Source organism: Lynx canadensis, chromosome A2 (assembly GCF_007474595.2).
Source record: "Lynx canadensis isolate LIC74 chromosome A2, mLynCan4.pri.v2, whole genome shotgun sequence".
In the NCBI taxonomy this organism is placed as follows: Eukaryota; Metazoa; Chordata; class Mammalia; order Carnivora; family Felidae; genus Lynx; species Lynx canadensis.
In genome coordinates this window covers 35,844,710-35,864,936 of record NC_044304.2, presented here as the reverse complement: position 1 = coordinate 35,864,936, position 20,227 = coordinate 35,844,710, and the positions used below count along the sequence as shown (strand labels likewise).

General features: G+C 38.8%; 1 protein-coding gene across 1 annotated transcript in view; it reads left to right on the top strand.

Annotated features, from left to right (window-relative positions):
- TAFA4 (TAFA chemokine like family member 4) overlaps nucleotides 1-20,227 on the top strand; it is a 169,152-nt gene that overhangs the window by 134,470 nt on the left and 14,455 nt on the right. Inside the window, exon 4 of the mRNA XM_032592487.1 lies at nucleotides 12,767-12,922. Within this exon, the coding sequence (XP_032448378.1) occupies nucleotides 12,767-12,922 (156 nt within the window). The remainder of the gene's footprint in view (nucleotides 1-12,766; nucleotides 12,923-20,227) is intronic.

Here is a 20,227-nt window from a genome sequence, read left to right as displayed (position 1 = left end):
GTATATTAGTCACCTCGGCCTGCCATTAGAAAAAGGAGAGATCAGGTGGCTTAAACATCAGAAAGTTATTTTCTCATAGCTTTAGAAGCTAGAAGTCCAACATCCATGTGTTAGCAAATTCATATTTTGGTGGAGACTTGATTCCTGGTGTGCAGATGGCTACCTTCTCACTGTGACATCATGTAGCCTTACCACTGTGCCTGTATGGAGAGAAGGGACACCATTCTTGCTGGATTAGGGCCCTGCCCTTAAGATCTCACTTAACCTTAATTACCTTGAAAAGGCCTTATCTACAACTGTGGTCACTTGGAGGTTAGGGCTTCAACAAGTGAATTTGGGGATGGGGGTGTACAGAGTCCATAACAGACAGTTTGATGGACTGCTTGTGAAATAATGGAGGATTCGTTCCACTAAAATGTTAAGTGGTATTTCAACGTAACATTGAAAAGTTATGTGTTGTTAATTAAAGCCAGCTTTTGTATTATAATTAAAGTGGGAGCTATTGTGTGTGTGTGTGTGTGTGTGTGTGTGTGTGTGTGTGTTATGTGTGTATTTGCACTTGTGTGTATTTGACATCCAGTATTGTTAGAGTTTTAGTTTCACACCATAGTGATTTGATATTTTTATACATGATAAAATGATCCCCATGACAAGTTGTTACCATCTGTCATCATACAAAAATTATTCTAGGATTACTGCCTATATTCCCCATGATGTGTATTATATCCCTGTGACTCTTATATTAGTTCTTAATCCCCTTCACTTATTTATGTCACCTGCCCTCTAATACCTTCCACCTTGAGTAACCTGTAGTTTATTTGATGTTTCCATGAGTCTGTTTCTGGTTTGTTTATCTATTTTGTTTTTTACATTCCACAGGTGAATGGAATCATACAGTATTTGTCTTTGTGTCTGACTTATTGCATTTAGCATAATACCCTTAGAAGCCCATCTGTATTGTCCAAATGACAACATTTCATTTTTTCTGGCTCAGTAGTATTCCCTGCATGTTGCTGTGTCTGTGTGTTCACATCTTTATTCATTTATTGATGGATACTTAGTTTGTTTCCATATCTTGACTATTTTAAATAAATGCAGCAGCAAACAAAAGGGTACATATATCTTTTTGACTTAAGTGTGTTTGTATTATTTGGATAAATATCCAGAAATGGAATAGCTGGGTCATATGTTAGTTGTATTCTTAATTTTTTGAGAAATTTGCACACTGTTTTAGATAGTGACTATGCCAGTTTACAATGTGACCAACAGTGTGTGAAGGTTTTCTTTTTTATACATCCTTGCCTTGTTAAACTTGTTACTCCTTGTCTTTTTGGTAAGAGCTACCCGGACAGGTATAAGGTGTTACCTTATTCTGTTTTCGTTTGCATTTACCTAATAATTAGTGATGTTGAGCATCTTTTCATGTGTCTGTTGGCAATCTGTATATCTTCTTTGAAGAAATGTATACTCCGATCCTCTGCCCGTTTTTTAAGTGTTTTTATTTTTGTTGTTGTTGAGCCCTAGGAGCTCTTTATGTATTTTGCATATTTGCACCTGGTCACATAGATCGTTTGCAAATATCTTTGCACATTCCTTTAGATTGCCTTAACATTTAATGATGGTCTACTCTGCTACGCAGAAGCTGTTTATTTGATGTGGTATCATTTGTTTATTTTCTCCTTGCCTTTGGAGTCACAAAGATGTTGCTGAGACTGATGAATTTACTGCCCATTTTTTCTTACAAGAATTTTATGGTTTCGAGTCTTCCATTCAAGTCCATCTATTTTAAATTAATTTTGTGTATGATGTAAATACGGTCTACTTTCATTCTTGCATTTGTGTCAGTTTTTCCAACACCATTTATTGAACCGACCTTTCTTCCTTGTATGTTCTTGGCTCCTTCTTACAGATTGTCCCTATATATGTTTGTGTTTTTATAGGCTTTCAGTTCTGTTCTGTTGATCATTTGTTTCTGTTGCCAATACCATACTGCTTTGGTTAGTATAGCTTTGTAGTGTAGTTTAAAATCAGGGAGCCTGATACCTCCAGTTTTGGTCTTCTTTCTCCAGGTTGCTTTGGTTACTTGAGGTCTTTGGTAGTTCCATACAAATTTTAGAATAATTTGTTCTGCTTCTGTGAAAAATGCCATTGTCTCCTTCATTAAATTTATTCCTAGGAATTATACTCTTTTTGATACAATTGTAAATGGTATTGTTTTCTTAATTTCTTTCTGCTAGTTGTTTGTTTTTTTAGTGGATAGGAATGCCCAAATTTTTGTATATTGATTTTGTATCTTGTGAATTCAATGAATTCATTTACCCCAGTAGTTTTTTGGTGTTTTCTAAATATAGTATGTCATTTGCAAATGGTAAGTTTTCTTTTTTCCTTTATGATTTGGATGCTTCTTATTTATTTTTCTTGCCTAATCACTGTAGCTAGAATTTACAGTACTGGGTTGAATAAAAGTGGAAAAGTAGGCATCCTTGTCTTCTGGATTTTTGAGGAAAGGCTTTCATCTTTTCATCATTGAGTTGAGGTTAGCTGTAGGATTGTTATATATTGTTATTATGTTGATGTATATCCCCTCTAAGCCCATTTGGTTGAGACTTTATATCATAAATGGATGTTGAATTTTGTTAAGTGCTTTTCTGTATCTTGGGAGATGATTGTATAGTTTTATCTTTCATTTTATTAATGTGATATATTATGTAGATTGATTTGCAGATGTTGAACCTTCCCTGCTCTCTGGAATAAATCCCACTTGATTGTGATGTATGATGCTTTTAATGTATTGTTGAATTAAGCATTCTAGTAATTTGGTGAGGATTTTTGCATCCATATACATCAAGAATATTGGCCTGTAATTTTTGTGAGTGTGGTATCCTTGTTTGGTTTTGGTATCATGGTATTGCTGGCCTCATAAAATGTGTTTGGACGTTTTACCCACTGTTAGTTTTTGGAAGAGTTTGATATGGATAGGTATTAATTCTTTTTTGGATGGATGGTAGAACTTACCAGTGAAGACATCTAGTCCTGGTCTGTTGTTGGTTGGGAGGTATTTGATTAGTATTTTAATATCCTTACTAGTAAATGGTCCTTTCAGATTTTCTGTTTCTTCCTGAATCAGTCTTGGAAGATCGTATGTTTCTTGGAATTTATCCATTCCTTCTTGGTTATCCAGTTTGAAAGCATATAATTGTTTGTAGTAGTCTCTTGATACTTGTATTTCTATGCTATCAGTTATAACTTTGCCTCTTTCATTTCAAATTTTATTTATTTGAGTCCTCTATTTTATTATTTATTTATTTATTTATTTATTTATTTATTTATTTATTTATTTATTTATTTTGGCTAGTTTGTCTATGTGTTTGTCAATGAACCAGCTTAGTTTCACTGATCTTTTAAATTATCTTTTTAATAGTTTCAAACAGAGAGGGAGGCAAATCATGAGACTCTTAAATACAGAGAACAAACTGAGGGTTGATGGGAGGTGTGGCGGGGCGGGGAATGGGTGATGGGGATTGAGGAGGGCAAATGGTGGGACAGCACTGGGTGTATGTATGTAAGTGATGAATCATGGGAATTTACTCCCAAAGCCAAGAGCACACTCTACCCTGTATGTTAGCTAACTTGACAATAATGTTTTTTTTTAATATAATTTATCTTTTTAGTCTCAATTTCATTTCTCTTCACTTTGATCTTTATTATTTCCATCCCTCTACTAATTTGGGGCTTTACCTATTCTTTTTTGTCTAGGTCCTTTACATGTAAAGGGAGATTTTTTATTTGATATTTTTCCTATTTCTTAAGGTAGGCCTGCATTGCTATGAACTTCCCTCTTAGAAACCACTTTTGCTGCATCCTGTAGATTTTGTTTGATCATATTTTTGTTTTCAGTTGTCTCTAGGTATTTTTTTAATTTATTTTTTGTCCAAAGACCCACTGATTTTTCAGCAGCATGTTGTTTAATCTCCATGTTTTGGTGTTTTTTCCAGTTTTCTTTTTGTATTTAATTTCTAGTTTCATACCATTGTGGTTAAATAAGATGCTTGATATTATTTCAATTTTCTTGAATTATTGAGACTTATTCTGTGGCCTAAAATGGAACATATCTTGGAGAATGTTCCATGGGCACTTGAGTAGAATGTGTATTCTGCTGCTTTTCTATGGATGATTCTGTATATATCTGCTAAGTCCATCTGTTCTGATGTGTCATTTAAGGCTAATGTTTCCCTCCTGATTTTTTGTCTGGATGATCTGTGCATTGATGTAAGTGAGGTGTTCACATTCTCAACTATTAATGTATTACTGCCTATTTTTTCTCTTTATGCCTGTTAATATTTGCTGTAATATTTTGGACCTCCTATTAGGTGGGTGGGTCTGGCCCCTGGTCCAGGGTTGGGGTTCATCAGCAACTGCTTCTGTGCATTTGTGGGCAGAGCTCTCAGTGGTACCATCCACTGGTGCTAGCAAGTTAGGGGGAGAATTCTAAAATGACACCCATTCGGTGCCAGTATTAATAAGGTTGACTGAGATCACAAAAATGGCTCCCACCAGTGTCTTATTTTCTGTGGAGAGTCTCTGCTGTCTGCTGCCTTTGTAACAGACACTGTACAATTGGTAAGTGGATCTCTGTGGTCTAGGGTGTATGTGCTTTTCAGATTGGTATTATTGAGCTGGTTTCTGGGTCAAGTGATTGTGCACATGAGCCCCTTTACACAGTGTCTCCAGTCCCCACAGTTTGATAGTTCTCCTGAACATAATCCTCATCAGTTTTCAAAGCCTGGTATTTGGGGGCTTGTCTATCCTGTGCAGGGTTGGTGTCTGATGAGATCGAATCCCTTGCTTCTCAAGGAAAGGTTCTGTACCGTTGTAATGTCTTCTGGTTGTGAGGCACTGAGGCTGGGATGATTTTTTTCCTGGTGAGTTCATGTCTCTGCCTCTTCCTGTCTCAATGCTGTCCTTTTATCCTTTGTTGTGGACGTTCTCTGAAGTGATTTTTCAGGTCCCTTTTAGAGGGAATTATTCCATACGTAGTTGTAGATTTGTTGTGTCTGTGAGAGGAGGTGAGTTCAAGATCTTGCTCTGTAACCATCTTGAACCCACCTCTTTGACCTTATGCATTCACTTTTGGTTCCTTTAAGGCCACTGGCTATTTTTTCTCTTCTTCCAAACTCAACGCATAAATAATTTTTTTTTCCCTCTGGCTACAATTACTCTTTTGGAGATTTTATCCAGTGTGCCATGACTTTAAATACTATCCTATATTCCAGTGGTAAGTAACTGTGCATCTGAAAACCAGACTTCTCTCTTGAATTCCAGACTCACATGTCTTACTGCCTATTTGACCTTCCTCAGTTAAATATCTAATTGGCATTTAAAACTTAATAACCAAGCTCCTAGTTTTTCACTCATTTATTTAAGGGACAACCCACTATTCTTATTGTTCAGGTCTATAATTTTGGAGTCAGCATTGACTCCTCTCTTCCTCTCACATCTTAAATTTAAGCCATCAACAAATCCTGTCCCTTCTACTTTCGAAATAAATCTAGAACCTGACATTTTCTTATCATTTCCACTGCTATGATGGTCCAAGCTATTATCACCTCTCCTTGGATTACTATGGGCAGGTGCTGTGTCTCTGCTTTCATCCTTACTCTTCTGCTCATAGTAGATCTTTAAAAAATATATGTCCGATCAGGTCATTCTAAGTTCATAATTTCCAGCGACTTCCCACCCCATTGTAAGTAAAAGCCCAAGCCCCCAGTGACCCATGAGGCCCCCTATAATCTGCCCATTCACCCTCCATTATTTCTCTGGCATCCACTATTAATTTTTCCTTCTTTCACATACCTCTAGCTTTAAGGGCCTCTTTCCCTCTGATATCTTCAGGACTTACTCTCTTACTGCTTTAATTTCTCGCTCAAATGTTAGTTTCTGAGGCCCTCCCCATTTTCAATTGTATCTTTCCTGCTTTGTGTTTCTTTCATTACTAAAATATGAAAAGTCCTTGAGGAAGAGGATATTTGGGGGCCTGTTTTGTTCAGCATTGTTTGCATGTGCCAGCACGGAGTAAATGCTCAACAAATATTTATTGAATAAATGTGTCAACAAAAACAAGTCATTTATTCAACATCCATGGTTTTTCAAGTAGTTCACTATGTTCATTAAGCAGTTTAAGATTTATAACCATCGTGTGATATAGATAATAAATTCCTTGTGTCTGAGAAAATGAGAGTGAGAGCCTCCTTGGAATTACCCAAGTCTGCAAGGTAGCATCCTAGCTCAGCAATTCTGACTGCAAGGCTATGGCTCCCTCTGTCGTTACCAGAAGCTAAGGAGAAGGCCAATTCCTCCTTGGGAGTCTTGTGAGATATTTTCTTCAAGTCTCTCTACTTGTTAAAACCACAGGCCATGTGGCTTCTTTATTGTTCTATCATCATTGCCAGCAGGGGGCCTGATGCCTAGTGCGAGCTCAGAAGATACTTGTCTCCACAAGTAAGTTACCAAACTTGCCCAGCTAGTCCCATGGCTACCATTGTTTTACATCGGTACTATGACATATCCCTTTGTGACTGAAAGCCAAGCTGGGGCAGGCATAGGGGGAGAAAGTTGAGAAATGTAGGAGAACCACAATCAGAAATACTACACATGTTTTCCAAAGGCGGTGACTAGCCACTGCCTCGTTGTCTGCTTTCTTTTCGTGAATTCTTCTTTTCAGCATCCTCTTTCCTCTGTCGTGCTTTCGTGGAGAGAAAGGATGAGAATGCCACAGAGAAAACCGCACTCAAATAAATGCCTTCTAAGAAGATCACTGGAGTGTGAGGCTTCCTTTTAAGGGTGTATGTTCTTGTGCTAGGCAGGAGAAGGAAGGGGGAAAAGGGATTTGAACAAAAGGAAAAGGATCCAAGGGAAATAATAGCAGGAAGCACATCACTCTCATCTGATGCCTCCTGTGTCTCTATTGGCTTTCAAATAGTTTCAGTGAAAGAACTTCTGTTGCAAATGAAATTTTGTAGTTTCTCTCCTGAACAGCGGAAGGGCCTTCACTGCATTGAGACAAATGAACACTTCCTTTGTTGTTCGCAACGTCTCTAAAAAGCATAGTTAATATGGAAAAAAAGATAAGCATTTAAACAGTTTACTCTCCACGTAAGTTTAATCCATCTTCTATAGCAATTGCGTAGTAGTAAATTAATGTTTTAAGAATGATCATAATACTTTGGATGATGTCCACATTAACTTCAGGTGAATGAAGAATTGCATATCTTAGATTTTACGGTCTTGCTAATATCTTAAGTCACCTTTTATTTTCCCCCCAAAAAGAAAGTATGCCACCCCACCTGGTTGCAAGGTCAGAAGTGTGGAAAGGCATCAAGGAACAATGTCAAGTTTCCATATTTAGAAGATATGTCTTCAAGAGCACTGAGAACAGTGTCTAGTCTGTAGCATATTGTATCCAAGTGTTGGTTAAATAAATAGAAATAAATATCTTCCCTTCTACCTACCCAGACAAAACTGGCAGGGAAATGGCCTAGCAGCTCACAGGGATTAAGAGACAGCATCAAGACGATAGAGTTTTGTTTTTTCTTCAGCCAGTTTTTCTTCAGAGAACAGCTCTACTCCTGGATAACTTAGTCTTACCTGTCCCAGTTCCTACCTTGAAAAAGTAAGAAAAATCCCATATGGAAAGTTTCAGCTGCAACCTCTCTTATGTATACATATTTACTTTAGTTTTCAAGATGGATCCCCAACCAAAATGTTTCCTGTTGCTGAAGAGGGAGATGTATCTTTAAGTGAATTTATTGGTAGTGGCCACTCGTTGGTACCAATCTTATTGTGCAAGGCATCCCTCCTGTACTTTTCTAGAAAAGTGAGTTTACCATGAAAATTTCTTGTCTGTTTTAAAAGCTTTCATTTTTCCCCCCAAGTAACAGGACTACACTACATAGTTGTGTGATGTTTATGGTGGCTAATTTTAAATAACTACTTGACTGGGCCATGGGGTGCCCAGGTACTTGGTCACACTTTATTTTGTGTGTTTTCTGAGGGTGTTTTGGAGGAGTTTTGCATTCAAATTGATAGATTGAGTAAAGATTTCCCTCCTTAATGTGGGTGGGCCTTATCCAATCAGTTGAAGGCCTAAGTAGAACAAAAAGGCTGATTTGCCCCTGAGTAAGAGGGAATTATTCCTGACTGTGCATTGGGACATTAATCTTTTCCTGCCATTGCAAGCTGAAACATCAGCTCTTGCTGAGTTTTGAGCCTTCCATTCGTTGAGCTGGAATGTCAGCATGGGTTCTCCTGGGTCTCATCAAGCCCTTGGGCTCAGACTTGAACTGAACTTTTGGCTCCCGGGAATCTCCATCTTAGTGCCTTTACCCTAAAGATCTTAGGAATTTTCAGCTTCCATAAGCACGTGAGCCAGTTTCTTAGAGCCCTGGCTAATACAAGATGAACTGCTCAAGCAAGTACAGTCTGTGGTTTTTGTGCATCGCAGCTCACAATGGATTCCTGTCTTCTGCTCTCGTTCCTTAAGCACTTTTAAGAACTCGTTTCTGAAGATTTATCGCCTCCGCCAGAAACTGTAGATTATAAAGAAATGAGGGCTATTCTTACTCCAAGACCACAGTCCAGTGTTATCAGTACACAGACAACTAGACCTAGTGACTGTATAGAGTCCCACAGACACTGTCCTCATGGAGGAAAGATGTTTTCAGTGGGAGACTGAGCCATTTCTTGTGATTGGCTGAGGTGGAGATGCCATTTTGGCGCCACTTAGTGGAATAGTAGTTAACTACAGCTCCTACCTTTCCCCTGCACACTTTGACAGTCCAGACACTGCCTGGGTTTACGTCTCTCTATCTTTCAATTTCTAGTTGTGTGACCTTGGGCAAATTAATGTTTGTACATTTTGTTAAACGTGCAAAAGGAATGAAAATAGTACCCACATCATAGCATTTTTGTAAGATTACATAGGAAAGTATTTCTAAAGAATTTAAAACAGTGCCTGCAAACTACCCTATTTTATCAAATCTAAGACCATCAATTGTGAGACAGACTGCTGTTTTGTGTATTTCTGAGAAAGAAAAGCATTGCCAATTCCAGTGATAAGATGCTATCAGTTGTGATAGCTCCTGAAATGTTAAAGATGAGAAAAATATGTATCTTAAAAATCAATGAAGTACAATAGTCAGTGGTCTGTATAAGTGAATAAAAACCTAGACCAGCAAGCTGATTATTCAGAGACAAGTTTGTGAAAAGGAAAAAAAAAATCTGTTTGTATTTGTGGATGGTTATCTAACTAGCAGCAAAATTCTAAGCAACTATAATATTAGTAAATGTCCAAATCACTTCTCAACTATTTTAAGTTGCTAAAACACATTTCCTTTATTTTCTTAAGGAGGTTAAGTGCTATCTTCATGGCTCTCTAGGGTCATTTAAAATCTAATTACTGTGGGGCGCCTGGGTGGCTCAGTCAGTTAAGCCTCTGACTCTTGATATTGGCTCAGATCATGCTCTCACGGTTTGTGAGATCGAGCCCTGCATGGGACTCTGCACTGACAGAGCGGAGCCTGCTTGGGATTGTCTCTCTTCCCTTCCCCTGCTCATGCTCACTCTCACTCTCTCTCTCTCTCTCTCTCTCTCTCTTAAAATAAATAAATAAACTTTAAAAAAATCTAATTAATGCATGATGGCTGTTATATAGATGGAATATTTGTGTCCCCCCCCCCCCCACCCAATTCATATGTCAAAGCGCTAATGCCCAAATGTGACTATATTTGGAGACAGAGTCTATCAGGAGGTAATAAAGGTTAAGTGAGGTCATAAGGGAGAGTTGGTGTTTTTATGGGAAGGAAAAAAAAAAAGGAAGAGACAGCTGAGCACTGTCTTTACCGCAGGAGCGCGTAGTGAGAAGGCAGCTGGTTGCCGGAAACCAGGAAGAAAGCTCTCACCGGGAACTGAATTGGCCAGCATCTTGATCTGTTACTTGAGCCACCCAGCCTGTGGTACTTTGTGGTGGCAGCTGAGCAAATGGCAACAGTGGCCAACAGGGAGGGGAAGACACTGTTGGAGGACTGAGGATAAATTCACCTTGGCCCCCCCAACTACATGGCTAGCCATTCAGGGAATGTTTGACCTGACTGTGTTTGCTTGCAATTGGAAACCAGAGACAGGATCTCCTCATGAACTCTTCGAAGTCCTTACTTTTCTGCTTACTCAGCACTAAATTCCCATGCTACTTTCCTCACATTGTAATTACGATTTATTTTTACTTAATTTTTACACTTTGTGTGTAACTACCTATGGGAAATCCGCATTCTTGTTGTATACGTTTAATTAGGTTTATAGTTGTAATCACTTGATGTTTTCTTCTGTAGTAGATTGAAAACTCTCTGTCATGATGGTGGTTTGATTCTCTGGGAACTGGTTCTGCTTTTATGTGTTTTACAAATGAAACTTTGCCTTAGTATTTGTTCTTGCCAGTAATTTTGAAGTTTGCTTCCACCGACAGTTAACACAGTATGCAGAGGAAGGGTGAGAAACTTGTCAGAATAATATAGAGGTTGTTTTGTGGAAGGGCTAACTTTATCGATTAAAAACTGCCTAATTCAGATTTTTAAACTAGTTTTGTGATTTGAAGGCCATGTACCAAACAACAGAAAGCAAGCAGAGCATTAGCCCCTGACAATCTTTGGGGAAACCTGTTTTAATGAGTAGATGAGATTGCTTGTAATTCACGGAACAATTTATATGTAAATAGTACGTGTGAAAATTGAGAGTGCTCAAGGGGGCTTGAAAAGGTTGTCTTTTATTAATAATTTCTACACATTGCCTCCACAATCTTGTTTACATTGTTTTTATCAGAGCAGAGGTAAGTCTCTCCAATCCTGGTATAGCCAGAATTAGTGTATTAGTTATCTATTGCTCTGTAACAAATTAGCCTAAACCCTAGAAGCATAAAACAACCCACAAATATTATTTCATACAGTCTCTTCTCTCATCATCAGAAATGTGGGTGTGACTTTGCTGGGTGGTCCTGCTTCAGGGTTGTCTGATTGCAGTTAGCTGTCGGCTGGGGTTGGAATCTTTGAAGACTTGACCAGGGCCGTAGGAACCATTGCGGGACAGTCTACAAAATAACTGGCATGTATTCTTTAAAAATGTCAAGGTTAGGGAAGATAAAGGCTGATAAGTATTAGCTGATTAAAGAAGGCTAAAGAAATGTGAGAACGAAATACATCATAGGTCCCTGGGTTGGATCCTGAACAGGGGGAATAATGGTTATAAAGGACATTATTAGGGCACCTGGAAAACCTGTAGATTATATAATAGCATTATGTAATAGCATTGTATCAGCATCAAATGTCCTGATTTTGGTAATTATGTAAGAGAATGTCTTTGTTCTTAGAAAACACACTCTCAGGTGTTATTTAAGGGTAAAGTGCAACTGAGTCTCAAATGGTTCAGAAAGATACATGAAAGAGAGGCAATGACAAGGCAAATAGGGTTGCATGTTAACAATGGTGAACCTACACATAAGGTCTTTTATTATTCTGCTATTGCTGCTGTGACCAGTGACCACAAGTTTAGGGGCTTATTTCTGTAGGACAGAAGTTTGGCACACTAGCTGGTTCCTCTGCTCAGAGTCTGACCTCTGGGTTAAAATCAAAGTATCAGCAGGACTGCTTTACTTATGGAGGCTCTGAGGAAGAATCTGCTTCCACATGTATTCAGTTTGTTGTCCGAACTGAGTTCCTTGTGGTTGTAGGACTGAAGTCACCATTTTCTTGCCTTTTGACCCCTCTGTCTTTAAGGCAGCAGTGGTGCTTTGAGTGTTTCTGTTTTCAGTCTGACTTCCCCTTCTGCTTCATTTGTCTGCTTTCGTGGGCTCACGTGATCACATCAGCACTATCTGGACAATCCAGGATAATTTACTTCTCTTAAGATCAACCAGTTAGTGATTTAAAAAAAAAAATTTAGGGGCGCCTGGGTGGCTCAGTCTGTTAAGTGTCTGACTTTGGCTCAGGTCATGATCTCACCACTGGTGAGTTCGAGCCCCACATTGGGCTCTGTGCTGAGAGCCTGGAGCTCAGAGCCTGAGCTCAGAGCCTGGAGCCTGCTTTGGATTTTGTGTCTCCCTCTCTCTCTGCCCCTCTCCTCCTCCTGCTCCTGCTCATGCTCTGTCTCTCAGAAATAAATGTTAAAAAAAAATTTTTTTTAATTTTTAAATGTTTATTTTTGAGGGGGAGAGGGGAGAGAGCGTGCATGTGCAAGTGGGAGAAGAGCAGAGAGAGGGAGAGACAGAATCCCAAGCAGGTTCTGAGCCATCGGTGCAGAGCCCAGTGGGAGGCTTGAACTCACTGACCGGGATCATGATCTGAGCCAAGTTCAAGAGTTGGACACTTAACAGACTGCACCACCTAGGTGCCGCTAACCAGCTAGTGATTTAAATTATATCTGCAAAATCTCTTTTGCCATGTAAATAGCATAATTTAGCTGTGGCTGTGATACTAGGAGTTGAAGGTCCTGGGGGCTGAATTTCTGACTACCACAGATTCATAGGAGGTTTTTTTTTTTTTTTTTTGCATTATTCATACCACCTTTATATATATTTGAAATTATATGAAAGGGAAAAGTTATAAAGATTCCTAAGCATAGAACAGGAAGTTAGAAAATGTAGTCATGGCATCATTCGTCTATGTGGTAGCTTCATTTTTTCCTCACAGCGCCGGGTTTGTTTTTCTCCCCCTTTATCCATCAGGTCACCACCAAATCAAGCAAGGGACCTGTGAGGTGGTCGCTGTGCACAGGTGCTGTAATAAGAACCGCATAGAAGAGCGATCGCAAACAGTCAAGTGTTCCTGCTTCCCAGGACAGGTTGCTGGCACAACTCGGGCTCAGCCTTCTTGCGTTGAAGGTAAGACCTTTCTGGTCCATTTTCTCCATTCCTGCAAAAAGTGCCTAAAACTACCAAGAACCTCCTTGCTTTACAGCCCTTGCAACTCAAGGAATATGAGGCTGATTCTAGGTTAGTGCTGCTCTGAAAATATACATAATTGTAACTCCACAAATTGCTTGGTGGATAAGGGAAGTTAATTAATGATATTTCCCAAGAGGTACTAGTGGGGAATTCTGTTACTGGACAATCAGGGAGATAGGCTTTGATTTTTTTTTTTTTCCAACTGTCTATCCAAATCGTGTGCATCAAAGCAGTTGCTTCCTGGGGCACCTGGGTGGCTCAGTCAGTTGACCGTCTGACTTCAGCTCAGGTCATGACCTCATGGTTTGTGAGTTCGAGCCCCGCGTCAGCCTCTGTGCTGACAGCTTAGAGCCTGGAGCCTGCTTCGGAATCTGTGTCTCCATCTCTGCCCCTCCCCTGCTCATGCCTCTCTCTCTCTTTCTCTCATAAGTAAATAAACATTAAAAAAATATATATTAAAAAAAAAAAGCAGTTGCTTCCCTAGACACAATTTTCTCCCTGATCTCAAACTCTCAATTCCAAAGCGATTAGCACCCTGATTTTCTCAACTCATATTTAATGTTACAGACTTATATTCTCTTTATATCTAGTTTACTATTTTAACAAACATTTATGAAACATCTTCTTTGGAACAACTTCCTTGAGAAAAGTTTGGAATCACATGTCATTTATTTGTTGTCTCCAAATCCCCTAGCAGAGTGCTGTGCCAATGAATATTTTTAAAAAATGAATGAATGTTGATAGAGGCCTGGGATTGATTCCTTTTGATGCCTCTGGCCTCTTCTAGCAGACAGCTTGTTAGAAACAAGTATCATTCCCCAGGGGAATGGATACATGAGGTTAAGCCTTGTAGCACTTGATCTATAGTGGCAAGAAAACTCCCTGAAAGTGAATGCTTCTACTCTTACTTGATGCGTGTCTAAAGGTCAGCCATTAAAATGCACATATGCATTCTTTACTCCAGAATCACACAATCAAGAATAATAATGGACTTTCCCATATCCCACCTCCCCTACCGAACACAGGTACAAATTTATGGTCTGTATGGTCACTAGAGTTGGGTATCAGCATGATCTCAGCGACTGTTAAATCTGGAAAGTGAATATGGCCAACTTACCATCTGCAATTCTTCATAGAAACCCTGGGGCCAAATGTGTTGCTGAATTCAGATTTTTTAAAGGCAGCATAGTACATACAGCATCTGTTACCTAACGAACCTACTGTCTTTTCCAGTTGTACCCCATATTCACAGATGCTGGTATTTCTACAGTGCAGTATATAGAATATTCTTTCGGAACAGGATAGGGCAAGATGACCAACCTCCTGTTAATTCAAATCAGGTTTTGTTGCCATTGTACAGAACTCCTGTCCATTTTCAGAGCTTTTTGGATTTGGGGATGCAGATAAAGGATTGTAATCTATAAAAGAAGATGGTTAACATTAAAACAAGAGACACTTAAAAGAAATTTGCAAAGTTCCTCTCTCCAGCCGGGACAGCTGAACATATTTATTTTCTCCATCAATTGAATCCAAACCATACCTGTTTTGTCTCCCAATTCTCTTTGCCGCTGTCACCTCCACAGTGTAGGAGCCCAGATTACATTTTGACAAGCTTACTACTCCTATCTCCCATTTTCCGCCCTGCAGTCAGAAGATCCTTCTGCAAAAACAGAACTTATCATGTCAGTCCTGTGTTTAAAACCACATTTGCGTGACCTCCCAGTATCTTTAAAATAAAATCCAAATTCTTTACCCTGGCTTTTGAAGCCTGGCGTAGTCTGGCTCTGTCTCCCTCCTCTCTTTCAACTATACTACCCACATCCAAGTGGGGTCCTTTATGTTCCCTTTTTATTTTTGAGGGGGTGGGTGGGGAAGGGACAGGGAGAGAGGAGGACAGAGGATCCGAAGTGGGCTCTGTGCTGACAGCTGAGAGCCTGATATAGGGCTCAAACTCACAAACTCTGAGATCATGAACTGAACCAAAGTTGGATGCTTAACCAACTGTGCCCCTAGGTGCCTTACTTTATGTTCCCTTTTATCCTGCACTTATACCTGTATCCTTGGCCTGGATCATTGCCTTCTTCCCCACAACACACATTCTGTCTACTTAATTCCTCCTTTCCTTCCATATCTCCTGTATGCTCTTGTGTCTCCCTGTATATCCAGTTCATGACATGTATCCTGTTATGTTTTCAGATCTGAATGTGTGCATTCCATTAATCTCTAGGTTGCTTGAAGATGGGAGCTGTCTCTCTTTCTTCTTTCTACCCACCCTCGCATTGGCTGGTGCATGAATGATTTGGGCACAATGGAGAACATAATCATTTTCAGTAATCATAGATTGTTTTCAAATGAATGTGTTTGTTTACTGTGTGGATTTTAAACTTCAAGAATTTTGAATTATAGCATAAACTCTATTCTATCCAGCATAGAATCTTTAGATATAAGAAGTCTTCTACATTTCTCTCAAAGCATCAGGATCTGGAAAATACAGTTAGGGTGGCAATCATATTTAATCTTTCCCTTACTAAAGAAAATATTAATACCTTATTCTGCAGTAGCTTATTTTACTCTTTATATACATTTATTATTTGGGCCAAATCCCTGTTGGCCACCACTGTAAGAATAACTGCATTTATCTGTTTGGTCAATACATTTTTTTTTTTTTGGCCTATTTGTGTATTTGAGATAGTTCTCCAGAAAAAGTGGTATATTGCAGTATGAATGCATGTTTTACCCAAATGGTATCATATTGTGTGTGTGTGTGTGTGTGTGTGTGTGTGTGTGTTTAAATTTACATCCAAGTTAGCATATAGTGCAACAGTGATTTCAGGAGTAGATTCCTTAATGCCCCTTACCCATTTAGCCCATCCCCCCTCCCGCAACCCCTCCAGCAACCCTCTGTTCTCCATATTTAAGAGTCTCATGTGTTTTGTCCCTCTCCCTGTTTTTGTATTATTTTTGCTTCCCTTCCATTAGGTTCATCTCTTTTATCTTAAAGTCCTCGTATGCGTGAAGTCCTATGATACTTGTGTTTCTATGACTAATTTTGCTTAGCATAATACCCTCTAGTTGCATCCACATAGCTGCAAACAGCAAGATTTCATTCTTTTTGATTGCCGAGTAATACTCCAATGTTTGTGTGTGTGTGTATGTGTCACACACACACACACACACACACACACCCACACCCCCCCCACACACACCACATCTTCTTTATCCATTCATCCATTGATGGACATTGGGCTCTTTCCATACTTTGGCTATTGTTGATAGTGCTGCTATAAATATTGGGGTGCATGTGCCCCTTTGAAATATCATACCCGTATCCCTTGGATAAATACCTAGTAGTCCAATTGCTGGGTTGGAGGGTAGTTCTATTTTTAATTTTTTGAGTAAGTTCCATAGTTTTTTCTAGAGGGGCTGCACCAGCTTGCATTGCCACCAACAATGCAAAAGAGATCCTCTTTCTCTGCATCCTCGCCAACATCTGTCGTTGCCTGAGTTGTTAATGTTAGCCACTCTGACGGTGTGAAGTGGTATCTCATTGTGGTTTTGATTTCTATTTCCTTAGTGAGTGATGTTGAGCATTTTTTCATGTGTTGGTTGGCCATCTGGATGTCTTCTTTGGAGAAGTGTCTATTCATGTCTTTTGCCCATTTCTTCACTGGATGATTTGGTTTTTGGGTGTTGAGTTTGATAAGTTCTTTATACATTTTGGATACCAACCCTTTATCTGATAATGTCGTTTGAAAATATCTTGTCCCATTCCGTCGGTTGCCTAGTGTTTTGCCGATTATTTCCTTCGCTGTGCAGAAGCTTTATTTTGATGCGGTCCCAATAGTTCATTTTTGCTTTTGTTTCCCTTGCCTCCAGAGACGTGTTGAGTAAGAAGTTGCTGCAGTCAAGGTCAAAGAGGTTTTTCCCTGCTTTCTCCTCGAGGATTGTGATGGCTTCCTGTCTTATATTTAGGTCTTTCATTGATTTTGAGTTTATTCGTGTCTATGGTGTAAGAAAGTGGTCCAGGTTCATTCTTCTGCATGTCGCTGTCCAGTTTTCCCAGCACCACTTGCTGAAGAGACTGTCTTTATTCCATTGGATATTCTTTCCTACTTTGTCAGATTAGTTGGCTATGCATTTGTGGGTCCCTTTCTGGGTTCTCTATTGTGTTCAACTGATCTGAGTGTCTTTTATTGTGCCAGTACCATACTGTCTTGATGGTCTTGATGATTACAGCTTTGTAATACAGTTTGAAGTCTGGGATTGTCATGCCTCCAGCTTTGGTTTTCTTTTTCAGGATTGCTTTGGCTATTTGGGGTCTTTTCTGGTTCCATACAAATTTTAGGATTGTGTTTCTAGCTCTGTGAAGAATGCTGGTGGTATTTTGATAGTATTGCATTGAATATGTAGATTGCTTTGGGTAGTATTGACATTTTAACAATATTTGTTCTTCCTATTCAGGAGCATTGAATATTTTTCTGCTTTCTTCTGTCTTCTTCAATTTGTTTCATAAGCTTTCTATAGTTTTCAGTGTATAGATTTTTCACCTCTTTGATTAGGTTTATTCCTAGGCATTTTATGGGTTTTTGTGCAATTGTAAATGGGATTGATTCCTTGATTTCTCTTTTTGTTGCTTCATTATTGGTATATAGAAATGCATCTGATTTCTGTGCATTGATTTTATATCCTGTGACTTTGCTGAATTCATGAATCAATTGTAGCAGTTTTTTTGGTGGAATATTTTGGGTTTTCCATACAGAATATCATGTCATCTGAGAAGAGTGAAAGTTTGACCTCCTCTTGGCCGATTTGGATGCCTTTTATTTCTTTGTGTTGTCTGATTGCTGACGCTAAGATTTCCAGTACTATGTTGAATAACAGCAGCGAGAGTGGACATCCCTGTCTTGTTCCTGACCTTGGAGGGGAAAGCTCTCAGCTTTTCCCCATTGAGGATAATATTAGCATTGGATCTTTTGTAGATGGTTTTTATGATCTCGAGGTATGATTCTTCTATCCCTACTTTCTTGAGGGTTTTTATCAAGAAAGGATGCTGTATTTTGTCAAATGCTTTCTTTGTATCGATTGAGAGGATAATGTGGTTCTTGTCCTTTCTTTTATTGATATGATGAATCACATTGTTTTGCAGGTATTGAACCAGCCTTGCATCCCAGGTAAAAATCCCACTTGGTCATGGTGAATAATTTTTTAATGTATTGTTGGATCCGATTGGCTAATATCTTGTTGAGCATTTTTGCATCCATGTTCATCAGGGAAGTTGGTATATAGTTCTTTTTTAGTGGGGTCTTTGTATGGTCTTGGAATCAAGGTAATGCTGGCTTCATAGAAAAAGTTTGGATGTTTTCCTTCCATTTCTATTTGTTCAGAACAGCTTCAAAAGAGCTTCTTAACATCTTCTTTAAATGTTGGTAGAATTCCCCTGGAAAGGCATCTTGGCCCTGGACTCTTGTTTTTTGGGAGATTTTTGATTGCTGATTCAATTTCTTTACTGGTTATGGGTTTGTTCAAATTTTCTATTTCTTCCTGTTTCATTTTTGGTAGTTTATATGTTTCTAGAAATTTGTCCATTTCTTCCAGATTGCCTATTTTACTGGCATATAATTGCTGATAATATTCTCTTATTATTATTTGTATTTCTGCTGTGTTGGTTGTGATCTCTCCTCTTTCATTCTTGATTTTATTTATTTGGTTCCTTTCCTCTTTCTTTTTGATCAAACTGGCTAGTGGTTTATCAATTTTGTTAATTCTTTCAAAGAATTGGCTTCTGGTTTCAATGATCTGTTCTACTGTTTTTGGGGGGGGGTTGTTAGCTTTGATTTCTGCTCTAATCTTTATTATTTCCTGTCTTCTGCTGGTTTGGGGTTTTATTTGCTGTTTATTTCCCAACTCTTTAAGATGTAAGATTAGGTTGTGTATCTGAGATATTTCTTTGTTCTTCAGGAAGGCCTGGATGGCTATATATTTTCCTTTTATCACCACCTTTGCTGCATCCCAGAGGTTTTGGGCTGTGGTGTTATCATTTTCATTGCCTTCCATGTACTTTTTAATTTCCTCTTTAACTTCATGGTTAGCCCATTCATTCTTCAGTAGGATGGTCTTTAGTCTCCAAGTATTTGTTATATTTCCATATTTTTTCTTGTGGTTGATTTTGAGTTTCATAGCGTTGTGGTCTGAAAATATGCATGGGATAATCTTGATCTTTTTGTACTTGTTGAGGGCTGACGTGTGTCCCAGTGTGATCTATTCTGGAGAACGTTCCATGCGCACTGATGAAGAATGTATATTCTGCTGCTTTAGGATGAAGTGTTCTGAATATATCTGTTAAGTCCATCTGGTCCAGTGTGTCATTCAAGTCCATTGTTTCCTTGTTGATTTTCTGTTTAGATGATCTGTCCAGTGTTGTAAGTGGGGTGTTGAAGTCCCCTACTATTATGGTATTATTGCCAATGAGTTTCTTTATGTTCATGATTAATTGATTTATATATTTGGATGCTCTCACGTTGGAGGCATAAATTTTTATAATTGTTAGATCTTCTTGATGGACAGACCACTTAATTATGATATAATGCCCTTTTTCATCTATTGTTACAGCCTTTATTTTAAAATCTAGATTGTCTGATATAAGTATGGCTACTCCAGCTTTCTTTTGTCAACTATTAGCATGGTAGATGGTTCTCCATCCCCTTACTTGCAATCTGAAGGTGTCTTTAGGTCCCAAGTGGGTCTCTTGTAAACAGCATATAGATAGATCTTGTATTCTCATCCACTCTGTTACCATATGTCTTTTGATTGGAGTGTTTAGTCCATTGACATTTATAGTGAGTACTGAAAGATATGAATTTATTGCCATTATGCTGCCTGCAGAGCTGGAGTTTCTGGTGGTTCTTTCTAGTTTTTGTTGCTTTTGGTCTTTTTTTTTTTTCCTCCCATCTTTTCTTTCCTCAGAGAGTCCCCCTTAAATTTCTTTCAGGGCTGGTTTAGTAGTCACGAACTCCTTAATTTTTGTCTGGGGAACTTTAATCTCACCTTCTACTTTGAATGACAGTCTTGCGGGATAAAACATTCTTGGTTGCATATTTTCCCGATACAGCACATTAAATATATCCTGCCACTCCTTTCTGGCCTGCCAAGTTTTTGTGGATAGGTCTGCTTCAAACCTGATCTGTCTTCCCTTGTGAGTTAAGGACTTTTTTCCCTTGCTGCTTTCATGATTCTTTCCTTGTC